Source organism: Neodiprion virginianus, chromosome 2, assembly GCF_021901495.1.
Source record: "Neodiprion virginianus isolate iyNeoVirg1 chromosome 2, iyNeoVirg1.1, whole genome shotgun sequence".
Classification (NCBI taxonomy): Eukaryota; Metazoa; Arthropoda; class Insecta; order Hymenoptera; family Diprionidae; genus Neodiprion; species Neodiprion virginianus.
Window position 1 is genome coordinate 24,152,179 of NC_060878.1, and position 26,161 is coordinate 24,178,339.

Below are 26,161 nucleotides of genomic sequence, written 5' to 3' on the forward strand. Positions count from 1 at the left end.
CCACCTCCGACCACCTTCGTCCTCTTCGTACCCCTGCTCCTCTATGTATTCTATAACATTAATATTCATAATTATTCCTACAACTTTTCATTTGCTCTCTCGATCTTGAATTTTCGTAGGCACAGAAGCGAAACGCTGTTTTAGCTAGTCGCATGTGAAGTATCTACGTTGGGTAGAAAAGCGGAATTGTTTTTCGAAAAGTGTTGTCATGGAAAAAATTCAGAGTAACTGTAATACATCACGAATGCGTTAATTTTGATCAAGATGAAATGGATGCTTCGTATATGAGACAGTATTTAACGCAGTGTCCTGATTTAAAGACCTAAAAAGGTGACTGTCGGCGATTTTTTTTTTTTTGATAGGGAGGGATAGAACGAAGCTTCTTAAAACTTCGAATGTATTTTAACACATATTCGAAAGGTACGAGCAAGAATTTTTATTATCCAACTGTCGCAGTACGGCAGCGTTATTCACTGACCCGTTAACTGAACAATATATCTCTAGTCAACGACTGACCATCGGAGGGCCTAGCCGTTTATGAGTCTGGAATCGGCAGGAAAGATAAGGTACGTATTTCTTGTCTGAAATGTACAAACTAAAATCATTATACATCATACATGATACATAATATTAAAGCTCGCCACCAAAGTTTGGATGTTCGGATCTTCGGATGTTCAGAAAGTGACGTCACCCAAAATTTTTTTCTTCCGACGTCATCGATCTATATAGACGAAAATCCACTAGCCGAATTCCTCAGTCTGGAAACAATTGCGCAGTAGAGCGGACGTGTGAGAATTACGCTCCGTAGATTTAGAGTACCCGGTTCTCTACCTCCGTAGTTTCTGCACTCCGGGTCCGCTACCTGGTGAAACTCGACTTCCGGGACAAGCGCTCCGTAGTTTCTGCGCTCCAGGTCCGCTACCTGGTGAAACTCGACTTCCGGGACAAGCGCTCCGTAGTTTCTGCGCTTCAGGTCCGCTACCTGGTGAAACTTGACTTCCGGGACAAGTGCTCCGTAGTTTCTGCGCTCCAGGTCCACTACCTGGCGAAACTCGCCGTCTGGGACAAGCGCTTCGTAGTTTCTGCGCTCCAAGTCCGCTACCTGGTGAAACTCGACTTCCGGGACAAGCGCTCCGTAGTTTCTGTGCTCCAGGTCCGCTACCTAGTGAAACTCGACGTCCGGGACAAGCGCTCCGTAGTTTCTGCGCTTCAGGTCCGCTACCTAGAGAAACTCAACTGCCAAAACAAGCGCTCCATAGTTCTGGCTGTTCAGGTCCTTGACCTGATGACTTTTGACTTTCCGGACTAATTTTCAAGCTTACAAGTTTGATTATTGAAAACGTCATGTTTTGTACTATCAAAACAATATGCATGCTATATATAAAATTTGGAATCGGAAAAAAAACCGAACGACCAGGATCAACAAATTGCAATTGGTGAGTGGTTGGCATAGTATACATAGGAATACATGACAATAACGTTGTTCAATTACAGCTAAGACTGCTGTGTTTCGTGTTTCAAATCTGTTAGCACTTAATTGATTGTTGTGTGGTATTTTTTGACGAAATTTATTGTCAAAAAATTATACTTACATGCATGTGTAAACGTGATTTGTAGTATCATATAGAAAGAATCTTACAGGCAGATTCGGTTTGCGTCACATGCACAAAGACAGTGTTCACTCTGTATACTGCGAAGCAAATACCTTTTTTCAGGTTTACTCAAATATTTAGCTATATAATTATTGATTGCTTTCAGTTTTCAACCATTTCTATGCGATAATAGTACAAAATAAATCATTATAACCAACCATTTTCATGTAAACCAATAACAAAAAGCTATGTTACTATTTGTGCACGGTGAGTATAACATCTTGATTCTTTCATATCGTCTTATAGACGGCTGGGTCCGTTCTAAATAGCTTGATATAATAGTGTACTGAGATCCACTCGTAAACAAGCCACATACATATGTTTCAAATTGTGCTTCTTGCAACGAAATCTGCAACTTCAGTGATTATAACATTTTTATAATATTAAATGGCAATTGTAATTATATTTTATCCAAAATTTATTACACTTGTCATGTTTACAATAAATTATTTCAATTCATTTTTCGCGCCAGCCCAAATTCAGTAGCTATCAATGCGCTAATAAAGTTTCTATATTTTTGAAAATTTTCTCATAATATTCTTAGTGAAATGTGTCAATAAAAAATTATATTTATTCGTAGAAAATATCCTTGATGTGTTCTATTACTGAAAATATTTATTAGTGGTCGAGGTGGTAAGCAGTGGTCGTTGGAGGTGGTTGGCGGTGGTTAGGGGTGGTTGCGGGTGATCGAGGTGAACGAGGAGGATGACGAGGAAGACGAGGAGAACAATTGCGCGCGCGAACACGAGCGCTCGTCCCGAAAATCGAGTTTCACCAGGTAGCGACCCGGAGTGCAGGAACTACGGAGGTAGAGAACCCGGTATTCGAAATCTGGAGAGCGCGATTCTCACACGTCCGCTCTACTGCGCGGTTGTTTCCAGACTGAGGAATTCGGCTAGCTGATTTTCGTCTATATTGATCGATGTCGTCAGGAGAAAAAAAATTTTGGGTGACGTCACTTTCTGAACATCCGAAGATCCGAACATCTAAACTTTGGTTTTGAACTTTAATATTATGTATTATGTATTATGTATGATGTATGATGTATGATGATATGATACAATGTATAACGATTTTAGTTTGTACATTTCAGACAAGAAATACGAACCTTCTCTTTCCTGCCAATTCCAGTCTAAAGCGGCTAGGCCCTTCGACGGTCAGCCGTTGACTAACAGTAGATTGTGCACCAAGGGAGTAAAATGACTTACTCCCGAGGTGCACACGATACTTTATATACCCTCTGCCATGTTTTCCGAGCTTCTACCGTCGTATACCATTCAACCCAAACTGAACCCAACCACGCGTCCGAAGGACCAAAAAAAAAGCAACTTCCACTTTTAAGCCCTGAGAATCCGAGGAGAGAGTAATAGTCGTTTTTACTTCCTAGGACTTAAAAGTACTACTTCACTCCCTGTTCGGAGGCATCTAAAAGCGAGGAAAACATGCCAGTGGTATGTAAAGATATATTCTTCAGTTAACAGGTCAGTGAATAACGCTGTCGTACTGCGACAGTTGGATAATAAAAATTCTTGCTCGTACCTTTCGAATATGTGTTAAAATACATTCGAAGTTTTAAGAAGCTTCGTTCTATCCCTCCCTATCAAAAAAAAAAATCGCCGACAGTCACCTTTTTAGGTCTTTAAATCAGGACACTGCGTTAAATACTGTCTCATATACGGAGCATCCATTTCATCTTGATCAAAATTAACGCATTCGTGATGTATTACAGTTACTCTGAATTTTTTCCATGACAACACTTTTCGAAAAACAATTCCGCTTTTCTACCCAACGTAGATACTTCACATGCGACTAGCTAAAACAGCGTTTCGCTTCTGTGCCTACGAAAATTCAAGATCGAGAGAGCAAATGAAAAGTTGTAGGAATAATTATGAATATTAGTGTTATGGAATACATCGAGCGCGTGTCGAATAGAATTCCATTTCGAAATGAATAATTCTTGTATTTTCATATTATAGCTGATTATCGTAGATAATCTAGTTTGTCTCCTGGCAAATTATAAAATTTATAGTATGCATCACGTATTAATTGTAAATAGATCACATATATTAATATTGTACATGGACCCTATATATATATATATATATGTATATATACTTTTTGGTTTCTCCATCATTATTACATCTGATCTAAACATGTATACATTCTTCTCTCGGGTACCTATACTTCAATTCATTCACTGTTTTGCTAAGAATTTTGGAAGAAATTTATTGTCATTATTAATTTCTTGTATGGCCGACAAGTCGGTAAGTACACACAGGCTAAGTAATGACTTGGGCTTACCATTGCGAAGACTGTGTTACTCGAAAGGTGAATGCAGCCAGCATCATGTCGAAATTGGTAACTCTCTGATGTTCTGCCATAAGTTCTCAACTCTACCGTTGGAACATCTCAGGGAGCGCAAGCGCGCGACGTTTTTCGGTTGTCACACCAAAGCCCATTAGGGCAACTGTCTTTATATTCTTCAGTCAACGATTCCGTGCTTGCAGCCAATGACCAGTGCCAATGACACTCTGGTACAAAAGGAACACTAGCGACACTAGTGGTACAAAAGATAAACCTAACGTGAACGTGACAAGTTTTGTCAATTTACCTATTTGAGTTCATACTTCTTGTGTAATCTCCATGCCCATGCTCCATGCTTTGGCTTACGATACTAGGCTAAATATGGCCACCATGATCTGTCGTCTGCAATGTATCAGCGGGTTTTTGTCCTTCGCGACATGTCAAAAATCGGCTGTCATCGATTGATTCGGGCGGTTCGATTGTGACGTATGAAAATTACGTACGATGCGAAGTGATCACTGAATGACAATAAGTGCGATATTGATGTAATTTAGAGTGAATGACTAACGATGATCTAGATTGGAATTAATGCCAATAAGTAAATAAAATTCTTGTAGTCGTCGCGACAGTGAGTCATTTGACAGTGTGATCAAGTCACACCCCGGACAATGGGAGTGATCTATTTGAAACGTAATTAGCAAGAAGTAGAAATCAAAGTTATATCGTTTACAACTCAACCGTGTGTAAAACTTAAGTTCATGAACCTCAATGTAATATTCCTCGGAAATTGTTTATACTCGGAGAATAAATATATATCAGTCGAATTATACAAAGGTTACGTATCCATGACCGGGGTTCTTTAATACTCAAACAACGAATACGGGATTAAATTTTAACATAAGATAAGCTAACTTTTGAACTAAGCGAATGTTTCGATCGAGTGAAGAACTGTATCGAGTAGAAGAAACAATCTGAGCTCTGACGAATCGCTTCTGCGGTGACATGCAATTCGAGATTATACATGAACAGTGATTATGGATTGAAGTAGCCTTTCTTTTTGGGTAACCGTAACGAGAATTGCGTTATAATTCTGCCAAAACCGTTATTAATACTATAACTAGCTTGATAAGCGAATGCGTAAAGGAAAGAATAAATACGATAGACAAAAGGCATTTAAGATGTCTGCAAGTAATAATGTAGCTGGTGGGGCGCCACGTGTGTCGAACTTTCCAAATCGCAATTCCCAGAGGTCGACGTTGTTGAAAGTAGTTATTTTGGGTGACGGGGGTGTCGGGAAGTCGTGTCTGATGAATAGGTTCGTTTCAAATCACTTTGACGAGCACAGCTTTCACACGATCGGTGTTGAATTCCTAAACAAAGACATTGAAATCAACGGTGAGGCGTACACGCTCCAGATTTGGGACACTGCGGGTCAAGAGCGGTTCAAAACACTCAGAACGCCGTTCTACCGAGGCTCTGACATCTGCCTGCTAACCTACGCTGTCGACGACAGAACCAGCTTCCAGAACTTGGCCCTCTGGCGAACAGAGTTCCTTTACTATGCGGATGTTCAAGAAGGATCGACGTTCCCCTTCATCGTGATTGGAAACAAGGTTCGTCCGCTTCAATAGCCAGCTTTATAGACCAAAGCTCAGGCTACGACTCGATCGGCCATTTTTTTGCAGGTCGACGTTCCTGAGTCGGAGAAACAGATTTCTACGGAGGAGGCAAAAGCCTGGTGTCTTGAGAACGGGAATTCTCCACTTGTCGAAACATCGGCCAAGGACGCGACGAACGTCGAAGCCGCCTTTGGTGCTGCGGTTGCTGCCTGGGCTAGACTGGAGGCGAGGCTAGAGCGTCCGATCGTCGAAGATACGGTCGATCTGTCCAAACAGCAATCTCCGCATCGCACCAGCTGCTGTATGCCAGCCTCAACAGCAGAGTAGGTCATCAATAACGAGTTTAAAATGTGATTAAAAAATGGACGCGTATATCCTGTTACTTCCACACCTTGAATTGTTGTGTTATATTCGATGCATCGGTTGATTATTACAGCGTATATTCAGTTGGGTTCTTTTTGTTTGAACGATCATTTTAACCAAAACTATAACACAAAGTCAAATGACGCTTGTGTAGTTTTTATTCACTGTTTTCGATGTTGAACGCAACTGTCCAAATGGGCCAGCTGTTTAAACAAGACACATCACACTCTTAACTGATATTGGACCTTCTAATAGATTGCGAATAGATTATTCACGAATTTGACTGATACTTTTGTGAAACTAACATTAAGAATGAATCGTCTGAATTATCTCTATCAAATTTTAGAAAGTCAAACCATTCAAAAAATCTTTAGCAATGTCAATTTGCACTAATATTAGAAAGCACGAGTAAAACAAGATCCCTATTATGGAATAAAAATGCGTCTAAGCTGATTTGAATAACGCAAGCTGATATTAACAATTTGACAGAAGGTAATTCTAATTCACATGGTAAAAATGATTAAACGTTGTTTTATTTCATTTTATTTTAATATTTTCGGGCTTATTTTATTCACCACAGTTTTTGAGAGATCACTTGAAAAAGATTCTACTAATAATTATTACCAGAGTGGATAAAAGTTAATTTTTGTAAGTACGATAGGACAGATGTTGAGTGCAGAATAAAATTTGCACATTTTGATTATAACGTAAAATTTCTTGTATATTTTTCTCACAATTTATGGGGATCTTGTTGGAATAAGTTTTTTTTTTTTTTTTTTCATCTCTGAAAAACCCAGTTACGTTAGTAACAAAATGTGGCACAAAAATATCATATTCTGCAGAGATGAAATACAACTAAAATTTAAACTAACAAAAACTAAACAAATAAAATGAGCCCAAAACATTAAAATCAGATCATGAATACTGGAGTTTAATCGTTTGAACATTCGAATCGCACAGCTTTTTCTCAAATTGCTGATTTCTCAAGTTTTTATTTGAATTTGATGAGATTCAATTCTGTTAGATAGGAGGGATATTGTATTAATTGTCTTTACAATCATTGTCGCAAATAACATTCCTGTGTGCATATCAAAGTCTCGACCTCCAAAACTGCCAAATTGCCAAACCTTAGTGTTCCAAAAATGGGTCGTATCGACCACATGTCGTCCCTAACTTGTATTTTATGAAGCAAAACAAACGCGAGGGAGTCTCTTATGGTTACAATAAAGTAAAGTAGGTCAGCTTGCCTATCTAAAGGTGGTTACCGGCGATTCGCTGCAACAAGTCTTAACATCGTGCTAAATTGCCAACACACCTTACAGCAATTTTCAAAATTAATAATCAAATCTAATTTTCTAAGATTCTGAATGGAAATGAAGAACATTCACATAAAGCGCTTCTGCATCAATCACCCTCCTTTAAAATATTAAAAGATTTATGCTTACTGATTAGCACTTTTTCTCTATAGTCTCGAATCAGTATTAGGTAAAATTTGTATTCCATCCTGGACGCAATGGTGCACATTTATTACAATCATCGTGTAATCAACGAGCAATGGACCTACGCTGTAAGTACAGTTGGCGCACCTTCAACAAGTATTGATACATGAGCTAGCAGAGATTTGTCAAATATTACAAACAGCATGTAACATTTTTTTGTTGCAATACACTCATGTTAATAATATCCTAATAGCGGCAATCAATTACATTGCAGCGAATAGCTGGTGAGCTAGTGAGCTAATCTATCATACTTTATTGTAACTAAAGTAGGCTCGTTCGCGATTGCTTTGCTTAGGAAAAGAACGAGTTGTGACATTTGTAGGTCTGGATAACGAGCAGTGTTGACATTTATGATTGGAGGCAACGTGCAATTGTGACGTCTGGAGTTAGAGACTCTGCTGTACATTAGGGTGGTCCTTAAAAGAATCATTTTCGAATTTCGACTACCTCACCCCCCGAAATCAGCTCTAAATAATTCAACAATAATTCTCTAATTTTTCACATTTTTATTGCAACTCTAATCCTTGCCGCCAGCGGGTTGATTTTCCCATTCAACCCTTTTCAATGGAACAGTAAAGCTAGCAAACTCATATTGATGAAATTGGACATCGGAGAGTTCCTTGGATGGTTGATTACAAATCTGGACTCAAAATTACGAAATTCAAAATGGTGGATCCAATATGGTAGACAAATATCCCAAAAGTCACTTGGTATTGCCATATTGGATCCACTATGTTGAACTTCAAAATTTTGAGTCTGGATTCATAATCAGCGATCCAAGGAACTCCTCTAACATATTTATACGACATCCATTTGGTAGATTTGCTATTTCCTTGAATAGGGTTAAATGGGGAAATCAACCCTCTGGCGGCACGGGTTACAGTCGAGATAAAGATCTGAAAAAATTAGGGAATTATTTGGCGCCAATTTGGAGGGTGAAATAGTGGACATTAAAAAATTACCTTTTTAAGGACCACCCAACTTTATACCAACATTTTTGGTAATATTTGGAACAAGTTTCCTCCTTTCCTAACTTTTCATTCAGACAGTCTAGCCCATTGATTTTCAACACAATTTAAAGTTTTACAACTAACCAATAAAAAGAATCAGTTGCCTGTTCGCACCTTTTCCCATAAATATACTTAACTATACAGTAGCACCAATGATTGATTAATTGGAAGTTGGTTTAAAAACCGAATAATAGGATAACCCATCCAAATTTTGATCTAAAATCATGAAGAATGCATGCTTCTTCATAAAAAAATACAAAAAGATAAAGTAAAATAAATCATGTTCGCAAGACTTCACTAGGCATGCTTTGTTTCTTATAGGTCTAACAAAGTAATTTGAAGAGAAAACGTAACACGTTCGTGGAAAATTTTTGCTACGTACAACACTGTATGTATCACACCTTTAAAGAGAAATAAATACATCAAATATTAACGCTGTATTTAGCTAAACACACACAGAGCCAAAAGTAGTACTAATTTTTCAGTTTGTAGAAAATTAAAAAAACGACACTGTTTTTTATTTTTACTCTATTTATGTTTACTTAAGATATAGTGCAATCATATTAAATGAAGATGATTATACCCTTGCTACGCGATTGTGATTAGAAGCAGCTCATGACACTGCGCAGTATTTCAAGTCTTTTACCTAAATATCCCACCGGCTTGTGATGATATTTAACAATAATCATAAATACGTAAAATAAGACTTAGTTATGAATTGTAGAATATACCAATAGCTTTGAAGCACATTTTTGCCTTATTATCGCAATGTAATAAATAATCGTACCTGAGGAATGAAATGGGGCCGCGGTTATCATGTACTAACACAAACTCTTAGATAGGTTGAGATTACTACACCTTGTGATACACGGCTACTTTATGAGCATTATTTGTCTAAAAATTTTATTATTAAAAAAATGTATATTTGTAACATTCTCAAATTAGAAAAACACAGATCAAAGACTCAGTTCAGATTTAGTACCGGTGATATTTATTTTATTAGACATGCCTCGTAAAAATAAAATGATAATCATGCTGAAATATTTTCAACATTTGACAATAATTATTTGAATGGTTATTAATTCCCGAATTTTCTCACTCATCGCAATCCTAGTTTTCTCTTCACTTTTCAAGACTGTTAGATTTAGAATCTTTTATTTATTATTTTTAAACTTGAACTCTACAAGTCCCATGCGCAAACCCCATTATCCTCAGCCTGTACATTGCCTTGAATTTAATAGCTTTTGTACAATTTCAGAATTAAAGTATAATTCGAATGAGTATGCTTTTATATAACGAGCATGTTTTGCGTGTTTTCCGTACACAAAGTACCCGTTTCTATGACGGTTGAGTGAGTGCGAATGCGCATGCACGGGATACTGAAAAGACCACTTTAGTCCTAGCAGTTGAAAGTGATCTTTTCTGTACTGCGCGCATGCGCTGTCGCGAACGAATCTGACCTGACGCAACCCTAACCTCAATTTCGTGCGTCGTGAAAAAGGCACAACATATTTTTGTCATATAAAGAATCGTGTGCAACAAGAAGGCAACGGTCTTTTAACCTCGCGTATTTGCAATATTCCTCTTCGGCTCACCTACGACTCATATTGCGAATTTACACTCGGGCCGAAAAGACCGAGTTTGGTTCCTTGTCATACAATATGCTATTTATCAAACCAACTGTATTCGACTGACCGTTGAAATTTCATGTCATGTTCGAACATTTCAATGATTAGTGCTGAAGTCAATATTTAATAATTCGAAAGAGAGAAAAATGAAATGAGAATATTCGGTTATCAGTTATTGACTCGACCTCACAGAACTAATTCATGCTGATTTTTGTGTCAGATGTGTATGCGGTGCTTTTGTATAGCTGTATGTCGGAAACAAATTTACTATAATGAATAACTATATTAATATAATAATAATATAATGATAATAATATAATAAGCATCTAAATCTAATCATATCAAAGCAAAGGAAGAAAGAAAACAACGTAAAAGCTCAATACTGCTCTTATATATATGTATACAACCGTATCATAATATGTTTATTTTTACAGCGCAGTTTCAAATGTGTAATTGCTTTCTAATTTAGAGCATTGTATTTTTGAGCGCAAACCAAAGGTCTAACGTAATACACTCTTGTGTTATTCTCGTCCACTCTTATTTTTATTTCCTATACATTTTTCAATTGTCCATCAATAAAACTTTTATCAAATTTGAAATAACATATGATAAGTTTATTTGTTACAGTAGATATATTAAACCCTCAATTCTTCAACATACAACTTTAAAGTTTTTAACATTTTCAGAATCAAAATTGATCTATAACTTCTCATCCATACCTTTATTATTCTAACTTTGTTCAGTGATGAAAGTCCTAAGGTTTGTCAACGTTCGTGATCAATGATGGCGATTTTTTACTTGATTCAAAATATACTTTCGTGTTTATAATATGAAAAAATTGTATTGAAATTCAAATTCTTTTTATTTTACTTATGGCTATAATTAACAAGCAGTTTGTCTGAATTTATCAAAGTAAAAAATTAAAATACGTATTAATATGTTCGAAAATTTTGACATTATGTTAGCTTATTTTGCTGCTTGGGTCAAGCAAAATGTTATCCTCAACTTCACAGTTTCACAAATATTAAAAACGTACATTTTTCACGACTGTCATACTGCAATGTTTTGTAAACTCGCATGTATTTTAAACGAGTACATAGCTTGGTGATTCTGTGTTGCTAACTTCGTCTCAATCAATTCTCTCACCAAGCCTCTGCTGTGTGAGAAGTGCGACGTCGAGTGCAGCTTCAGGTTGTAGCAACTCATTCGCAGAGTATTTGGTAGATTCATCATAAGCGTAAATTACTGATGTATCAGTGAGTAAAATGTTGGATCGAGCCAAAGCCAAAATGCAATTTCGCAATCGCGCGCACATTTCTCGATCCTGCTGCGGTATACGGGACAAATCTTGAGCAAATCCACCTTCTGTCCGATCGGTGTTGTGAATGCTAGCACCTATCCACACATAACCATTATTCCCCAGTATCAAATTGGCGCCAATTAACAAATTGTGGAAATGAACCTTCTTTCGTTTAATCAGCGAAGGTGGCACTTTCAACAAAATCCCCTGCGAAAGTTTTCCATACTTCAAAACCCTTGTGTGCAATGACAGCGAACCATCAGCGAAGACATTTTGCACCTCTGCACATATCAAATCACCCTCCTGCAAGTAACGTCGCATCGTTTGTTCATCCTCTGCTGATCTCCGCCTCTGAAAGGTATTTTTGAATAATGACAGACATTCTACATAGGAATGAATGTGCCGTACTCCTTAAGTGAGAAGTTGGAAATAGAGAAAAGAACCGTTAAAAAAATTTCCAGCAGTGTTGTTTGCGTCAATGATAGTGAACACAAATGTCCGAATCTAAAGATTTTGGATTCATTTTGTTCACTGACTAGACCACCCTTGCAAATTGTCTGGTAAACATTCCAGAAATCTTCAAAATCAACAAAATAAGGTCAGAACATTAAATTAGAATCACCAAGCACCAGAGTTCAATCATTCTGAATGTTTTAAATATTAAACTTTTTCTCATATTATTGATATTTCAGCTTGTGTTAATCAAATTTACTTCCAACTATTACTATTAACGAAGCTGAAGTTAGTAACGTTACCGTAATCAAAAAGCAGGGAAAAAATAATTATATTGTTCAATTTAAGAATGATTTTCAACGAGTTGGCTTTTCAACATATGAATAGGTTTTGTTTATTATGGTTTACTAAATTTTAAATAATCCTGAAGATGCGAAGTAACGATATTTCCCGACCACGCATCGTTGCAATAACTTTACCAACTTCATCCTTATTACTATTACTCAGTTAGGATGTTGCTTCATCCGTGTTCACCATCATTGGTGCATATAACATAGTAGGTGATTTTTCGAACGGAATTTTCGCTTTTCCAATTATCATTCAGACAGTAAGGCCCATTTAACCTTAAGGTCTTGTAATACTACCTTTACCGACGGAACAAATTCACCCCTTTTTTTTCTATATTAAAAAAACAAAAAAACGGAAAGGGTTCAAATTTCGATGATGTATCGCTCTTTTGTAGCGGCATTCAGGAAAATTACTCATATCGCGAAAATCGTCAATGTCAATAGTTACACATGTCAAGAAACCATACTTTTTTTTCATGATTTTCGGGATATACATAAGAAAAGATGCACCGTCAAAATTTAAACCCTTTCCGTTCGTCTGTGTATTTAATATACGGATAAAAAGGGTGAGTTTGCTCGGTCAGTAAAGATAGAAGTACTACATGACCTTAAGTGCAGTAAATCACATATAGGTAAACACTCGTTCTTAGAAACATCTCAAGTTCAGAGTAATATTCGAAATATGGTTTGTAACGTTGATGTAACAACATATGTCTGAGAAATCACGTTATTTCACAAAATTAGGATTGTTCGGAAATCAAAAAATTTTAATAAGGCAGTAAGGCAACCTAGTGCTGCACAACAGTGATTACTTTTCAGTATTGTAATAACATTGTTACTAAATTGAACTTCGTTGTAAAAAAAACACTAATCTTGTTTTGCATGAAGATTGTAGAGAAAATTGATGGGGTAATCAAACCTACCAATTCTCCACCAGGAAGATTGACACTGGATAAAAGTAGGGCCGAATCCAATTTTGAGTTAGTATCAACCTTCCAGCGTTTTTGCTGAAGCTCTGTAATTCGGCCGACAATTACATCTCCAATTTCACCTTGGTATCGTGCCTTCAAAGGTTTCACAGATATCAGTTTATTCACTTTTTCTAGCACACCAGCGACGGATGCGCGCAGCGTGTCATTGTCATCCATGTATGTCCCATGACCTCTTTATAACATTACAATACACAGAATTGAATTCAAAGTTAATGAATTTCAAATCATGAGTCCTCTTTGTACATAATTGGTGATATAGCTTGAATTTAAATAGGATTAAGAACTTTCATGCATAACACTCTGCAGACATTCATTCATCCAATCAAGCTCAGTGATTTTGCTTTACCCAGAAAATAAAAAAAAATAAAAGGTATATTAGACCGTTTTGAAACAGATTTGTTTGATGGCTGTAAACCCCGATTTTCAGAAGAAAACTGATGGCATGATACAAAGGTTAAACTAAATCAATCATTTTATAGTTTTGAATAATTGCCTACGGTTTTGATTTCACTTCTTTTTTATTACGATCATAATATCATTAAGACTCAATTCAATTTATACTGTATAATCACATCTCTATCCATTTTCATTTGATTGTTTTGTACACTTTTAAATTCACTTGAAATGCAGTTTGATACGTCATTATCAAATCAAGTTCAATCCATTTATTTCTGTTTAATTACTGCAACAGGTTAAATCCATGTTAATCAGTGAATAGCATTAGTGCGTTGATAGTTTTCGAATCGATCTTTATTGTGGAAATTCAAATTGCTATAACTCCAATTCAATCTATGACAAGATTCCGAATTCTGAAATATAATTGCTCATATATTTTGACCTACACTCTACTTGTATTTAATAGGTTCCAATGACTATAACTGTAATGATACCTGATACCTGATAACCAGCCTTTATTGGTACAGAAACTACGATTGGAATGGATTCAACTAGTAATCCAAGCTTTTATAACAATTGCAATTTCATTTTTTGGATTTTCTATTGATCAATTAAAATGGATTTAATCTTCACTCGTTTATTGGGTGATGCGTCACACGGGATCTGGTTGGACTGTGTAAGGAGTATTATTGGAAAAAGCGGGAAAATAGGTATAAGCGGATTTAGCACATTCCTCAATAGGTAATAGCCACTAGGGAGATAGAAGAGCTCATTGGATAAGATGGATTATGATGTACCTCATGAAGTCAGGCTGACTACACACCTCTTCACCGGGTGTATAATATCTGGGCATCCCATGGTCACCGTTAGATAAATTCGTATTTGTGCGATGAACTGCCAGTCGCACGCGGATCATGTCTTCATCATTCATTTTCAGGTTATGTACTGTATCCTCAAGTATTCTTGTAGAAGAAACACACTGTTTAATTATTGCGGATTCTTATGACGGTTAATAAAGTTTTTCAAATCGTATGGACAAGTTAAAATTAAAACAACTGATTGTAATATTTTCATACTTTGTACTAGCTCACTATTGGTACTGCAGGATAGGCTGGAGATACGCGCTGAATTACAAAACAAAATAAGCTGTTGTTGCCAAATTCATAGAGGTATATAACACGTATATATGCTTCTTTATGTTGCCAGCCATCAGGCGCAGCGTAACAAGCAATGCCAGCGCTGCGATAGGTTGTTGGTTTATAACCTTTGTTTCAACCAGGTTTAAGCGGTAAACTCGGTTTTAATGTCAAGGTGTGGAGGTTGTGGACCGGGCCTAACTCTACAAAAGTACATTTTAAAATGGGAGCTGGATCCATTGGGTGCTTTCCATTTACTAACTCAAGTCGACTTGTGTCGCTATTTCTGGTGTATTCCTTTGCCCAGATTGGCCGGTTACACCAGAAATAGCGACACGAGTCGATTTGAGTCAGTAAATGGAAAGCACCCATTATATTCAAAGGTAGGTACACTTTCGCATTCGACCGACTGTGGCGCTGTAAGTTTCTCTGTGTTGCCCATAGACTTATAAAGATAGACCGAGCGCTCTTGTGAGCCACTTGAATCAAACATTTAAAGGACAGAAATATGCCGGGAGTACTCCTTTCTCTCTCTGACGATATTTGTGGCGGGAATCGAGGCGATAGAGGAGAATGAGGCGAAATTATGCGCCTATATCTGAAGCTGTTCCACTGCTCCGTTGTCACCCACCATGAGGCCGATTAAAAAGAGAGAGCAGTACTCCTGGTATATCTTTGTCCGTTATATGTAATTGTCAGTGCCTTTTATAGGAGCGCTCAGTCCATTTTTATAAGTCTATGGTGTTGCCAAGGTCCCTAGATTAGACAGGTCAAGACAAGCGTGGGCAAAAAAAAATTAGTGAGAATGCGCCAAAAGTTTCATACGACAATGGATGCTTCCATTTAGAGCACAATATGACACGGTGTAAACATTTCTGGTCTATTCCTTTGCCCGGATTGGCCGCTTACAATAGAAATTTGTACGCTGTGTCACACTGTGCTCTAAATTGAAAGCACTTGGTGTGGTCACTGATTTCTGACCTGTCACAATGATTAACCTCAAAATATATACGTGCTTCTATTTATTTCGTGAACGTCAGGACACTAGGGGCGCAACTCGTTAATGCTTAACCTCAAAACATTGAGCAAGATTGGTCAAAACTGGCTAATGCGGTAATGTAAGTTTGATGTTTTTTGGGCGAACGTGCATAGAACATTTTTGCCCACGTTATAGTGAGAAAAACTGGAACACGCGTGTCTTGGGGTATGTTCCGATATACACTGCGAGCACTGTAAGGTGTGACGTCAATTTAGTATACTGCGAAACCGTTCCTTTATAGTTAGCTATACTGGTTACTGCTCAAAACGGAACGCAGTACAGTATACTGTGATCGACATTTTTTGGCGTTACTTTCATTTCATACATAATATTTGTTTCACATTGCAATAAACACAATTTATTCAAATTTTCCATTTTTGTTTTTAACGGCCGGTATTTTTAAATGACAATATTCAATAATAATAATTATCAATAGTGGAAGCTGTTAAATTTCTGAACGTTGTTGATCACGTGATCAAAGCACTGAGAGTACCTTACCTCGAAAGCACCAGTGTTCACAGTAGAAAAATGGCGACGATTTATGACGTCATATATTTCCCTAGGATACTGCGACTGTATACTGTACGGAACGAATTTCTCCCCAGTTAAGAGCACTGAACAGTGCTCGCAGTGTATATCGGAACATACCCTTGACCTTCCTAATCTAGGGACCTTGCTCATCCCTACCGACGCATGAGGTCCCTGGCGGATTTCCGTCGTACTAAGACATAATAATCACAGAGCTCAACACAGGGAGTATAAGGCAGTCGGACCACCTCTTATTCTTATACCGTGGATTACTCACATTCATTAATTGAAAGTTTTCTGATCTAGAAGGCACTGCAGTTGTTTCTCGAAGCGGGTGTATTCGCGGCGTTACGATTATCTTACGTTATTTATTATAAGAATAATAAAGAAATGGCAGCGATTAGTCTCCTAAACCCGAAAGCTGAGTTTGCACGAGCGGCTCAAGCTCTGGCTGTTAATATATCGGCAGCAAAAGGCATCCAAGATGTGATGAGAACAAACCTGGGACCGAAAGGGACTATGAAGATGTAAGTCGATTTCGCCGCACATGTGATCACACAAATCACCAACCTATGTCAATTCGTCGGCGCTGTCTCAATCGCCAAAATAATAATTTACTCTATCTGTTACCATGAGCCTTCATTCCGTTCTCAATCATAAAATCCAAGCTCATGTATTGTAGCCAATTAACGTACCAAAATTTGTATCCATATAAGGTCATCCACAATGATTACATCCACTTATACACGTACACCCATAGAGGCCTTATACTGATTTTGGTTTTAAACGCCGAAAATAGTGATAAATGTTGTTCAGACCTGTTATTGAGTAGTTGTAAAGAGCTGCCGGAATTCTGTGACATGCGGCAAATTGTATTTTATAATTATTACTTTATCCGAGTGCTGATATGTCTTCAAACGTATGATAATAGAAATAGACTTGTGGGTCGAGTGAGAAAAGTTCAGAAAATCTATGATAAAATGAAAAAAATATCTGATTCAGCTGCAGCAGCGTGCACTTTAAATTCAATAACCTGAAATCAAATGTAGACTAGCTGCAAATATTTTAGTGTTTCCATTAATTTTCCGAACTTTTCTTAGTCAATTCACAAGATCTATTATAAGCCCTATCACTACCTGAAATTTAAATAAACTTTTTTATGTAAGATCAGAAAGAATTGTAAGACACGATTTATCATATTTGATGGACGTCTGACATCCCCTTAGCTAGACAATTTCTGTTTAAATGGCACAAAGTAAATTAGAATCAAATCCGCGCTATACATGCTAATCATTATTTCAAGCATCATCTTTCTCATTCGTGAATTGTCATCCTACATCTAGTGTTAAAATTTGTAAGAAATCATTATTTAGTCATAATGATATTCTGAGGCTTGTTATGATTTTATTTTTCAAGTATTTTGGAGATGATAATGATTGAGTTTTCATTCTTCAATAAAATTTCAATTTTCACAATTCTACATTGTTTTGTTTTAGAAATAATGCAATCAAACTTAAATTTTATTGTCTTGTATACTTCTGACTAAGCAGTAGAAATCTAGTTTCATAAGTGTGATCATTTTCATTTGCTTAAACCTGATTTATATAATTTTACATGTTATTAAGAAAGCAATATTGAAATTTACAAGCGTTAGTATAATGTAACATCGAAATCCCAAACCACTATTGCGGCAGCAGAATAGGTAATCTCTATTTTATTCAAAAGTTGGTAAAAGAGTAGAAAGCTGTTAAAAAATCTCCCACAGTGTTATTTAGAACAAATATTGTAAACATGAATGAAACAATATTTCTAACATATAGTTAAAGGTTTTCTGAGGAAATTTGAATGATACAAGTTGAGTTATATCAACCATCTAAATAAAGGTTACGTAATTAAAATGTTGAAAATTTTCAAAAAAATTGGAAATCATACTTTTGTTACATAAAGCATAAGAAACCAAACAATTATTGCAATTTCAATTTATTCACCACAGTTCTTAGTGATACAATGTAAACACTGAATACTGCAAAGATGGAATATCATCTGTACGTGGGTGAAGTAAAAATGATACAACTGTATATATGCACATACATACTTGGGTGGTCCTTAAAAAGGTCATTTCTAAATGAGACAGTCTCATTCCACAAATTGACTCCAAATAATTAAAAAATAATTCCCTAATTTTTTCAAATTTTTATCTCAACTCTAACCCGTGCCTACAAGAGAGTGTGTTTTCCCATTTAACCTTTTCAGGGGCACATTAAATCCACTGAACTGATTTCGATAAAACTTGGTATAGGGGGGTTTCTTGGGTCACTGATTACTAATGTGAACTTAAAATTTTTAAATTTGAAATAGTGGATCCAATACGGTGGAACAAAATCCAAAAAGTCAATCAATATCGGGAAAACTCATGTACATGAGCCTCTGTTATCCGAAGGTCTAGTTATAATCTGGACAAGGGGCACGAAACCTTTTTACAAAAGTTTATTAAGAAGGTCTTCACTATATACATCAACTTCTAATATATTTATGTTGAAATCTCCAACTAATATGTAATTCTTAACTTTTTGATTATCTATTAGGTACCCTCCAAGACTTTTTATGATATCATTTTTAACAACGTTATGGCACCTATATAAACTCGATATCTTAATTTTAGTTGACGTAATCTGAAAAGTAACAGACATTATCTTTAGTGAGTTAATAGTTACGAAGTCAGACCTATGTGAACCTAGCACCTGACTTGAAAAAACCTAACTGTTTTTTGTTGATTCTTATAGGTTTTTGTAGGTAGTTGTTTGTAGTATCGAAAAAAATGGTACTACAAACAACTACAAACGATACTGAAGCGAGTAGGACGTTTGTAGTAAATTTTGCAGGAATTACAAACGAAAAAAATGGTTCTACAAACAACTACAAACGATTCTGAAGCGAATAGGACGTTTGTAGTACATTTTGCAGAAACTAAAAATGAAAAAAAATGGTAGTACAAACAACTTCAAACGTTTTCGAAGCGAGTAGGACGTTTGTAGTAAATTTTGGAGGAATTTTAAACGAAATAAATTGTACTACAAACAACTATAAAAGATTCCAAAACATTAGTTGACAGCAGAGCTACAGAAATTCTAGCTAAAATAAAAAAAACAAAACAAAACATTTATCTTTCTTTCCTTTTTACTACAAACGAAAATATCTTCACTCCAATCAACTACAAACGATTCTGTACGGAAATCTACCGATAAATTCGATTTTTTTCAAAATGGGGTGCTGACATTTTTTCAACCCCTCATATTTTTTTTTGGCACTACTACAAACGAAATCATTGTTACTACAAATAACTATCTACAAAAACCTACAAGAATCAACAAAAAATAGTTAGGTTTTGTCAAGTCGGGTGCTAGGTTCACATAGGTCCAAGTCAGTGTCAGAAAAGGTTCTTTTAATGACATACAGCCACCATTTTCTATATTAACCTTACTTTCGTTGTAAAGGATTTGATATCCTCTAATTTGTAATATCCGCGGTCTAGTTATGTTTCAAGTTTCCATACATACTATCAAAACAGATTTGTTTTTACAAGTGGATAAAAAATCTTCTAATAGTTTGATGTTGGGGTTAAAACTCCTCATATTGATATGCATGAACAGGGTTCGTTCGCACAAGGAAAACTGGGAAAACTCAGGAAATTACACCAGGGAAAAATCAGGGAATTTCGAAAATAAAATTGGAATTTTTAGTCTGTCGAAGAAATAAACTCGTTCTCATACAAAGGGGCTGTCCATTAATCACGTGATCTTTTTTTAAGCATTTTTCAAACCCCCCTCCCCCTTGGTGATACGGGGTGAGGTTTAAGGCTACCCCCCCACCCCCCACCTAACATCACATGTATTTTTAGTATCTAAAAAAAATCTAAAACTTTTCAGAATATCTTAGAATATTATCCTAAGTACAGATATAAAATATAATCTTATCTTATTCTGATATTAAGGACCATGATAAAAATGTCTAGATAGAAAGGTTAATAATGAAAAAATAAATACACGTGATATCTTATTACACCCCCCCCCCCCCCCCCTTGTGACATCTCGTGATTTTTGGCATCCCCCCCCTCCCCCCTTTCAGGCCTCACGTGATTAATGGACGGCCCCAAAGTACTGCCACTCTTGAGAGAGAAAAAAATTCCACTTCAAATTTTGTTTCGTTGCAACCGTTCATACATTCTATGTATGTTACTTAATACCAAACCTTCTTTCGTTTCTTTCTTAGGATTATCATAGGTTGTTGTTTGCAAATTGATTGTCAGACAGTGAGTTAATTACTAAGTAATATTGAAGGCATTAGTACTAATGTATAAAAGAGTTGTCATTAATCTGTGGCATATTTCATGTAGTGTTTTGGAATTTCAAATTCCAAAAAACGTACGAATACTGTAAGAAAACTAAAAATGGCACTTCAAATTTTGTTTCTTCACACCACCTCATACATTCTATGTATATTATATTAGACATTCTTTCATTTATTTCTTACGAGATGTCGCAGGCTGTTGTTTGTAAATTGATAGTCGGACAGTAAGATATTTACTAGGTCAATTTGAAGGTATTAGTATTAATGTATAAAAAAAATTGTAATTAACCAACGCTATATTTCTTGAAAGGTTACTGCAAAAATCCTGTTTCAAGGATGGAATACCTGGAATAATTAGGAAATCTTAGACTCCAAAAAGCGTACGAACCCTGGGTAAAATATGTGGTATCAATGTATAATTTATTCAAAGTGGGCACATCAGTACACTCATGGTGTGTCGCTATAAATTCAATATTGCGATTATATATTGTAACTTACATTTCCGGCGGGTCTGCAAAAACTGTTTAGCGGCTTGGACTGGACCGGGATTCGAACCTGGGCGACTGCTATGAGCATTAAGCTACTCGGGCCGTTACCAAAACACTATCCCGGACCGCTACCTGACTAGTTCTAGAAATGCCACATTACAATATATAATTATCCAGACGTTAATTTGGTTTTTTAAATCTCTTGTAATGATTCGTGAAGATCATACGAATGTTTAAACCTGTGAATAATGATTGATAGGTTGGTGTCTGGAGCAGGAGACATTAAAATCACGAAAGATGGGAATGTCCTCTTGCACGAAATGCAAATCCAGCATCCAACAGCATCTCTGATTGCCCGTGCATCCACAGCACAAGATGATATGACCGGCGATGGAACGACAAGTACCGTTCTGGTAATTGGAGAGCTTATGAAACAAGCTGATCTTTACATCTCCGAAGGACTTCATCCCAGAATGCTTACGGAGGGTTTTGAATTGGCCAGAGCTAAGACAATTGAGGTTTTGGATTCTCTGAAAATTCCCATCGAGCCCACCAGAGAAGGGCTTATGGATGTAGCCAAGACATCGCTGAGGACCAAAATTCATCCTAGCCTAGCGGACAAGCTTACTGAAGTTTGCGTTGACGCAGTCTTGGCCATTAGACAGGATGAACAACCTGCCGATTTACACATGGTCGAGATAATGGAAATGCAACACAGAACTGCAGCCGATACTACCTTAGTTAGAGGAATTGTTATGGATCATGGCTCTAGGCATCCCGATATGCCAAAGCGAGTCGAGAATGCTTATATTTTGACCTGCAATGTCAGTTTGGAATACGAAAAAAGCGAGGTATTTTGTTGAGAGAAACATGAAATGTTTACCCTTGTATACTGGTGTACATCACTCTTATAATCTTTAAAATTCATTTAAAATCCCCTCAAGTCTATTGAACCTGTTGAAAACCTGTAAAATCATATAAAATCTCTAAAATCTTTGAAATCATACAAAACGCCTGATATCCTTAGAATTTCTGTAAATTTCTTGAAATGGTGCAATTTTGAAATTTGGAGTATACACAAATTGATGAGGTTCACCTCTTGGAGTAACATATCTGTAACAATATTGCATTACCTTACACCATTTTCTGAATGAATGCATAAGTTTCCTATAATTATTGCCTGATTTTCCAACTCATGTGCTAATTTCTTTAGGTAAACAGCGGCTTCTTTTACAAAACAGCCGAGGAACGCGAGAAACTCTTGGCTGCAGAGCGTGAATTCATTGAGAACCGTGTGAAAAAGATAATTGCTCTGAAGAAAAAACTTTGTGACGGAACAGACAAGTCGTTCGTCATAATCAACCAGAAAGGAATTGATCCCCCGTCTTTGGACATGCTTGCCAAAGAAAATATCGTTGCATTACGTCGTGCTAAACGCAGAAACATGGAACGCTTGGGGCTTGCCTGTGGTGGTTCTGCCATGAATTCCGTCGACGATTTAGTTGAAGAGAATCTGGGTTGGGCAGGGCTTGTATACGAACATGTCTTGGTTAGTTGTCGTCAAGGTGATATTAAAAACAGGGCATCTACTCACTGGAAAAACTTTAAAAAATATAAATTCTCAATACATGTATTTTTCTTTTTAATTCAATACCTTGAAATAACCAATTTGAGATTGGAAAAAGAGAAAGATTTTAATTTTTCTGATGCTTAGATATTATTTAATACTCGCTAACAATTAGTATTTTTTTCCATTTCCATTCTTACTTGAATCCTAGAACTTCAGAAATATTTGTTGTTTTTTTTTCAATATTTCCATGAACAATTCTCTATAACGTAGATAATGGTAAAAATATGTATATTAGACGTGTCCTTAAGAAGGGCAAAATCGAATTTTAATGGTCTTACCCCCTAAATTGGTTCGAAATAATTCAAAAAAAACGTCCGAATTTTTAAAAATTTTTCACTCCATATTTACCCGTGCCTAGGAAGCCTTACTTTTTCCCATAAGAAAAGCATTGACAGTTGTGTTACCTTTTTGTCCAATTTTTTGGAATTCGATACAAGCATTTTTGGGCTAGATCGATTCACTTTTTTCCGCGTTTTTCGTAATATACAGGGAATAAAGATGTGATTGATCTAGCCCAAAAATGCTTGTATCGAAGTCCAAAAAATTGGACAAAAAGGTAACACAACTGTCAACATTTTCTGAGAATTAGCGATTTTTTAACTGATAATTACGGCAGCGGTAAAAAAACGATTAAAAATTCCGAAAAACCAATGCTTTTCTTATGGGAAAAAGTAAGGCTTCCTAGGTACGGGTAAATATGGAGTGAAAATTTTTTAAAAATTTGGACGTTTTTTTTGAATTATTTCGAACCAATTTGGGGGGTAAGACCATTAAAATTCGATTTTGCCCTTCTTAAGGACAGATCTAATGTATATATATCTCTAAGGATTAAAACTATGTAACCGGATTGTGAAATGTAAATGAGACATTATGTTTACGTTACACTTGAAAAAGTGTTGATTTTTTTTAGGAGTTTTGGTTTCATGTTTGAGTAGACACCCTGGACAACTATTGAGAAGACTGTAGCAATTGTCTGGATGACTAGTTTCATTCATTACGTAATAAACTTTCTACATTTTTCAGGGTGAAACAAAGTACACCTTTGTAGAAGATTGTAAGAAGCCAACGTCTGTAACAATTCTTTTGAAAGTAAGTTATTCAGTAAGGTTTACAAATTTAGAAATAATGAAAGCAAAGAAAGGTATTTAATCACGACAATTCTGTAGTAAATGGCTAGAATGATAATTTATTTCTGTTAATATTTAGGGTCCCAATAAGTACACTATTACCCAACTGAAAGACGCCGTTCGGGATGGTCTGAGGGCAATTAACAATGCGATCAACGATCGTGCTGTTGTTCCTGGTGCCGGTGCTGTTGAGCTAGCTGCCAGTCGGGCACTTCATGCCTACAAAGAGCAAGTGAAGGGCAAGCAGCGACTTGGTGTTCAAGCCTACGCCGAAGCTTTACTTGTCATTCCGAAAACACTAGGTGAGCGATTTATTACTTTCCCGTTCCTCTCTTTTCAGAGTAAAAAGCGAACAATGTAAGTTATTGTAATAACAATTGTATAAATGATCATTCAGAAATTAAGAAATTGAGTTTTCACTAGATTGCGACATTTTAAGATCTAGAGGATCGCCTTTGACTAGTTTGCGCGCGCGTGTGTGTGTGTGTGTGTGTGTGTGTTAGAAAGAGAGAGATTAATTTTCTGCTGAGGATATCTCAAGAATGACTGAACGGGTTTTTATGATTTTCGTCCGAATCAACGTGACTTCCTAATTTAGAACTGATTACATTTTGGATCTGAATGATCCAGTACTTTTTGAGGTATTTAATACCAAAAATTAAGATAAGAATGTTTCATTTAATGTTTAGTGAGCTCGAAATGTCTCCGAATAGGAAATTCGTGGGCTGGTCTATCCAAGTCAACCAAATCAACATCTTATTTCTCGTAATAGGTTACACACATCTGGCAAATCTTCTAGTTACTATGTTGTCAGATTCATGTGAATTTTGATTCGTTTCTATGACTAATCAGTAGTTACATTATGGTGTACTAACGGTCTTGTATTACTTTGTGTCTTAGCTGTGAACAGCGGGTTCGACTCCCAAGACAGCATTGTAAAGCTGTTGGAAGAATCTACTGCACTTGGTGAAGCAGTCGGACTGGATGTGACAACTGGTGAAGCTCTCAAACCTGCGGATGCCGGAATTTACGATAATTATGTCGTCAAAAAACAAATTATCAATTCTTGGTAAGTCCTTCCTCTAACCTCTTGTAAGGTTCTTTGAATTTATTATAAATATACACATGTTTCCGTCTTGTTTATTACTTTACTATTTTTTTTTTTTTGTTGCAGCACTGTTATCGCTAGCAACCTTCTGCTTGTCGACGAGATAATGAGAGCGGGAATGTCTTCATTGAAAGGATAAACTCTGCAAAACTCCTTCAAAAAATATAATTTATCCCTGCAAATGCATTAGCTTAAAAGTTAATTACTTGTCATTGACTTTACACATAACTTTTATTTCCTCACGCGTTTCCATGTATCGAATTTAAGCATACTACGAAAATTTGTTACTTATTACGCTTGCAAATAATGAACTAACATTTCTTACAATCATCAGGAATTTTTATTTTTTTTCCCCCTAATTTGCGATTTTCACTCAACTCTTTGCGATTCAAACTAACTGCATTTCGTGTATTGTTACAAAAAGTGATATTTTTGTCAATAGATATTTTGGTTCTGGTTGTTCTTACATACATAACAAAAAGGTTGTGATCATCAGGATTATTATATTTCCTATACAGGATGATTAAATTCTGTATTAAATTCATTCTTACACTTTTTTTCGTGCCCGCAGTTCAAAAAGTTATTAGCAAAAATACTACTTTTTATACCTTCTGATCGAAACGAAAACAGAAAAACAGATATGTTATTATTTGCATTGAGGACGTATCGGTCGACCAACTGAATCTAAACTCAAGAAAAAAGAAAAACCCGATAAAAAAATGTCCAGCAATATTGTTTTGACCAATGATGGTGAAGATAAATGTAGCAACATCCTTAATCTGCTATAGAAATGAATCTGACTAAAATCGAATAACACGTCCTGAAATATCAATAATTTGAGAAAAGTTTTGTAATTAGAACGTCTAAAATAGTTACATGGTGTTTTTTTATTTGATTCTTATTAGTGTTTTAGAGTGACTCTGCTCGCTGACCAGACTGCGACAAATGGTCTGAAATATATCCTGAAACACTTAAATTAGAACATAGTTATAATTTTTAAGTGTAATATTCATATATTATAATAGTCACTTTTGGTGATAACTATTTGTAAAGTCACTTTCTAGCTTTCTCCAGAGTTTTTTATGGTGAAAAAATAATCCCCAGAATATTAGAATAGGACAAGAAACACCAATGATCGAAAATTTTATACATTGTCGTTATAAAACGTTTTCCCAAATCGTTGGTATCTTTGATT

At 36.1% G+C, this 26,161-nt stretch overlaps 3 protein-coding genes across 9 annotated transcripts; 2 read left to right on the forward strand and 1 right to left on the reverse strand.

Annotated features, from left to right (window-relative positions):
• The first annotated feature begins 4,319 nt into the window (after positions 1-4,319).
• LOC124297282 (ras-related protein Rab-9A) lies at positions 4,320-10,677 on the forward strand. The gene is made up of 3 exons (XM_046748150.1): positions 4,320-5,569; positions 5,642-5,898; positions 8,769-10,677. Exons 1-3 carry the CDS (start codon positions 5,090-5,092, stop codon positions 8,785-8,787), a joined length of 756 nt encoding a protein of 251 aa, XP_046604106.1. The 5' UTR covers positions 4,320-5,089; the 3' UTR covers positions 8,788-10,677.
• On the reverse strand, positions 6,079-14,765 carry LOC124297281 (exosome complex component RRP4). Of its 7 annotated transcripts, none has more exons than XM_046748148.1 (4): positions 14,640-14,765; positions 14,387-14,525; positions 13,099-13,339; positions 6,079-11,726 (listed from the first exon to the last, which is right to left on the reverse strand). In XM_046748148.1, the coding sequence occupies exons 2-4, from the start codon at positions 14,419-14,421 to the stop codon at positions 11,205-11,207; spliced, it is 798 nt and encodes a 265-aa protein (XP_046604104.1). In that variant the 5' UTR covers positions 14,422-14,525; positions 14,640-14,765; the 3' UTR covers positions 6,079-11,204. The 7 variants fall into 7 exon arrangements, with proteins under 7 accessions (XP_046604104.1, XP_046604101.1, XP_046604103.1 ...); XM_046748145.1 differs by having other exon boundaries at positions 14,361-14,525; XM_046748147.1 differs by having other exon boundaries at positions 14,387-14,542; positions 14,640-14,724.
• Positions 14,766-16,552: 1,787 nt separating this feature from the next.
• On the forward strand, positions 16,553-25,293 carry LOC124296867 (T-complex protein 1 subunit zeta). Its single transcript, XM_046747242.1, has 7 exons — positions 16,553-16,793; positions 21,361-21,952; positions 22,315-22,650; positions 23,755-23,820; positions 23,938-24,160; positions 24,759-24,927; positions 25,033-25,293. Exons 1-7 carry the CDS (start codon positions 16,657-16,659, stop codon positions 25,103-25,105), a joined length of 1,596 nt encoding a protein of 531 aa, XP_046603198.1. The 5' UTR covers positions 16,553-16,656; the 3' UTR covers positions 25,106-25,293.
• Positions 25,294-26,161: the final 868 nt, after the last annotated feature.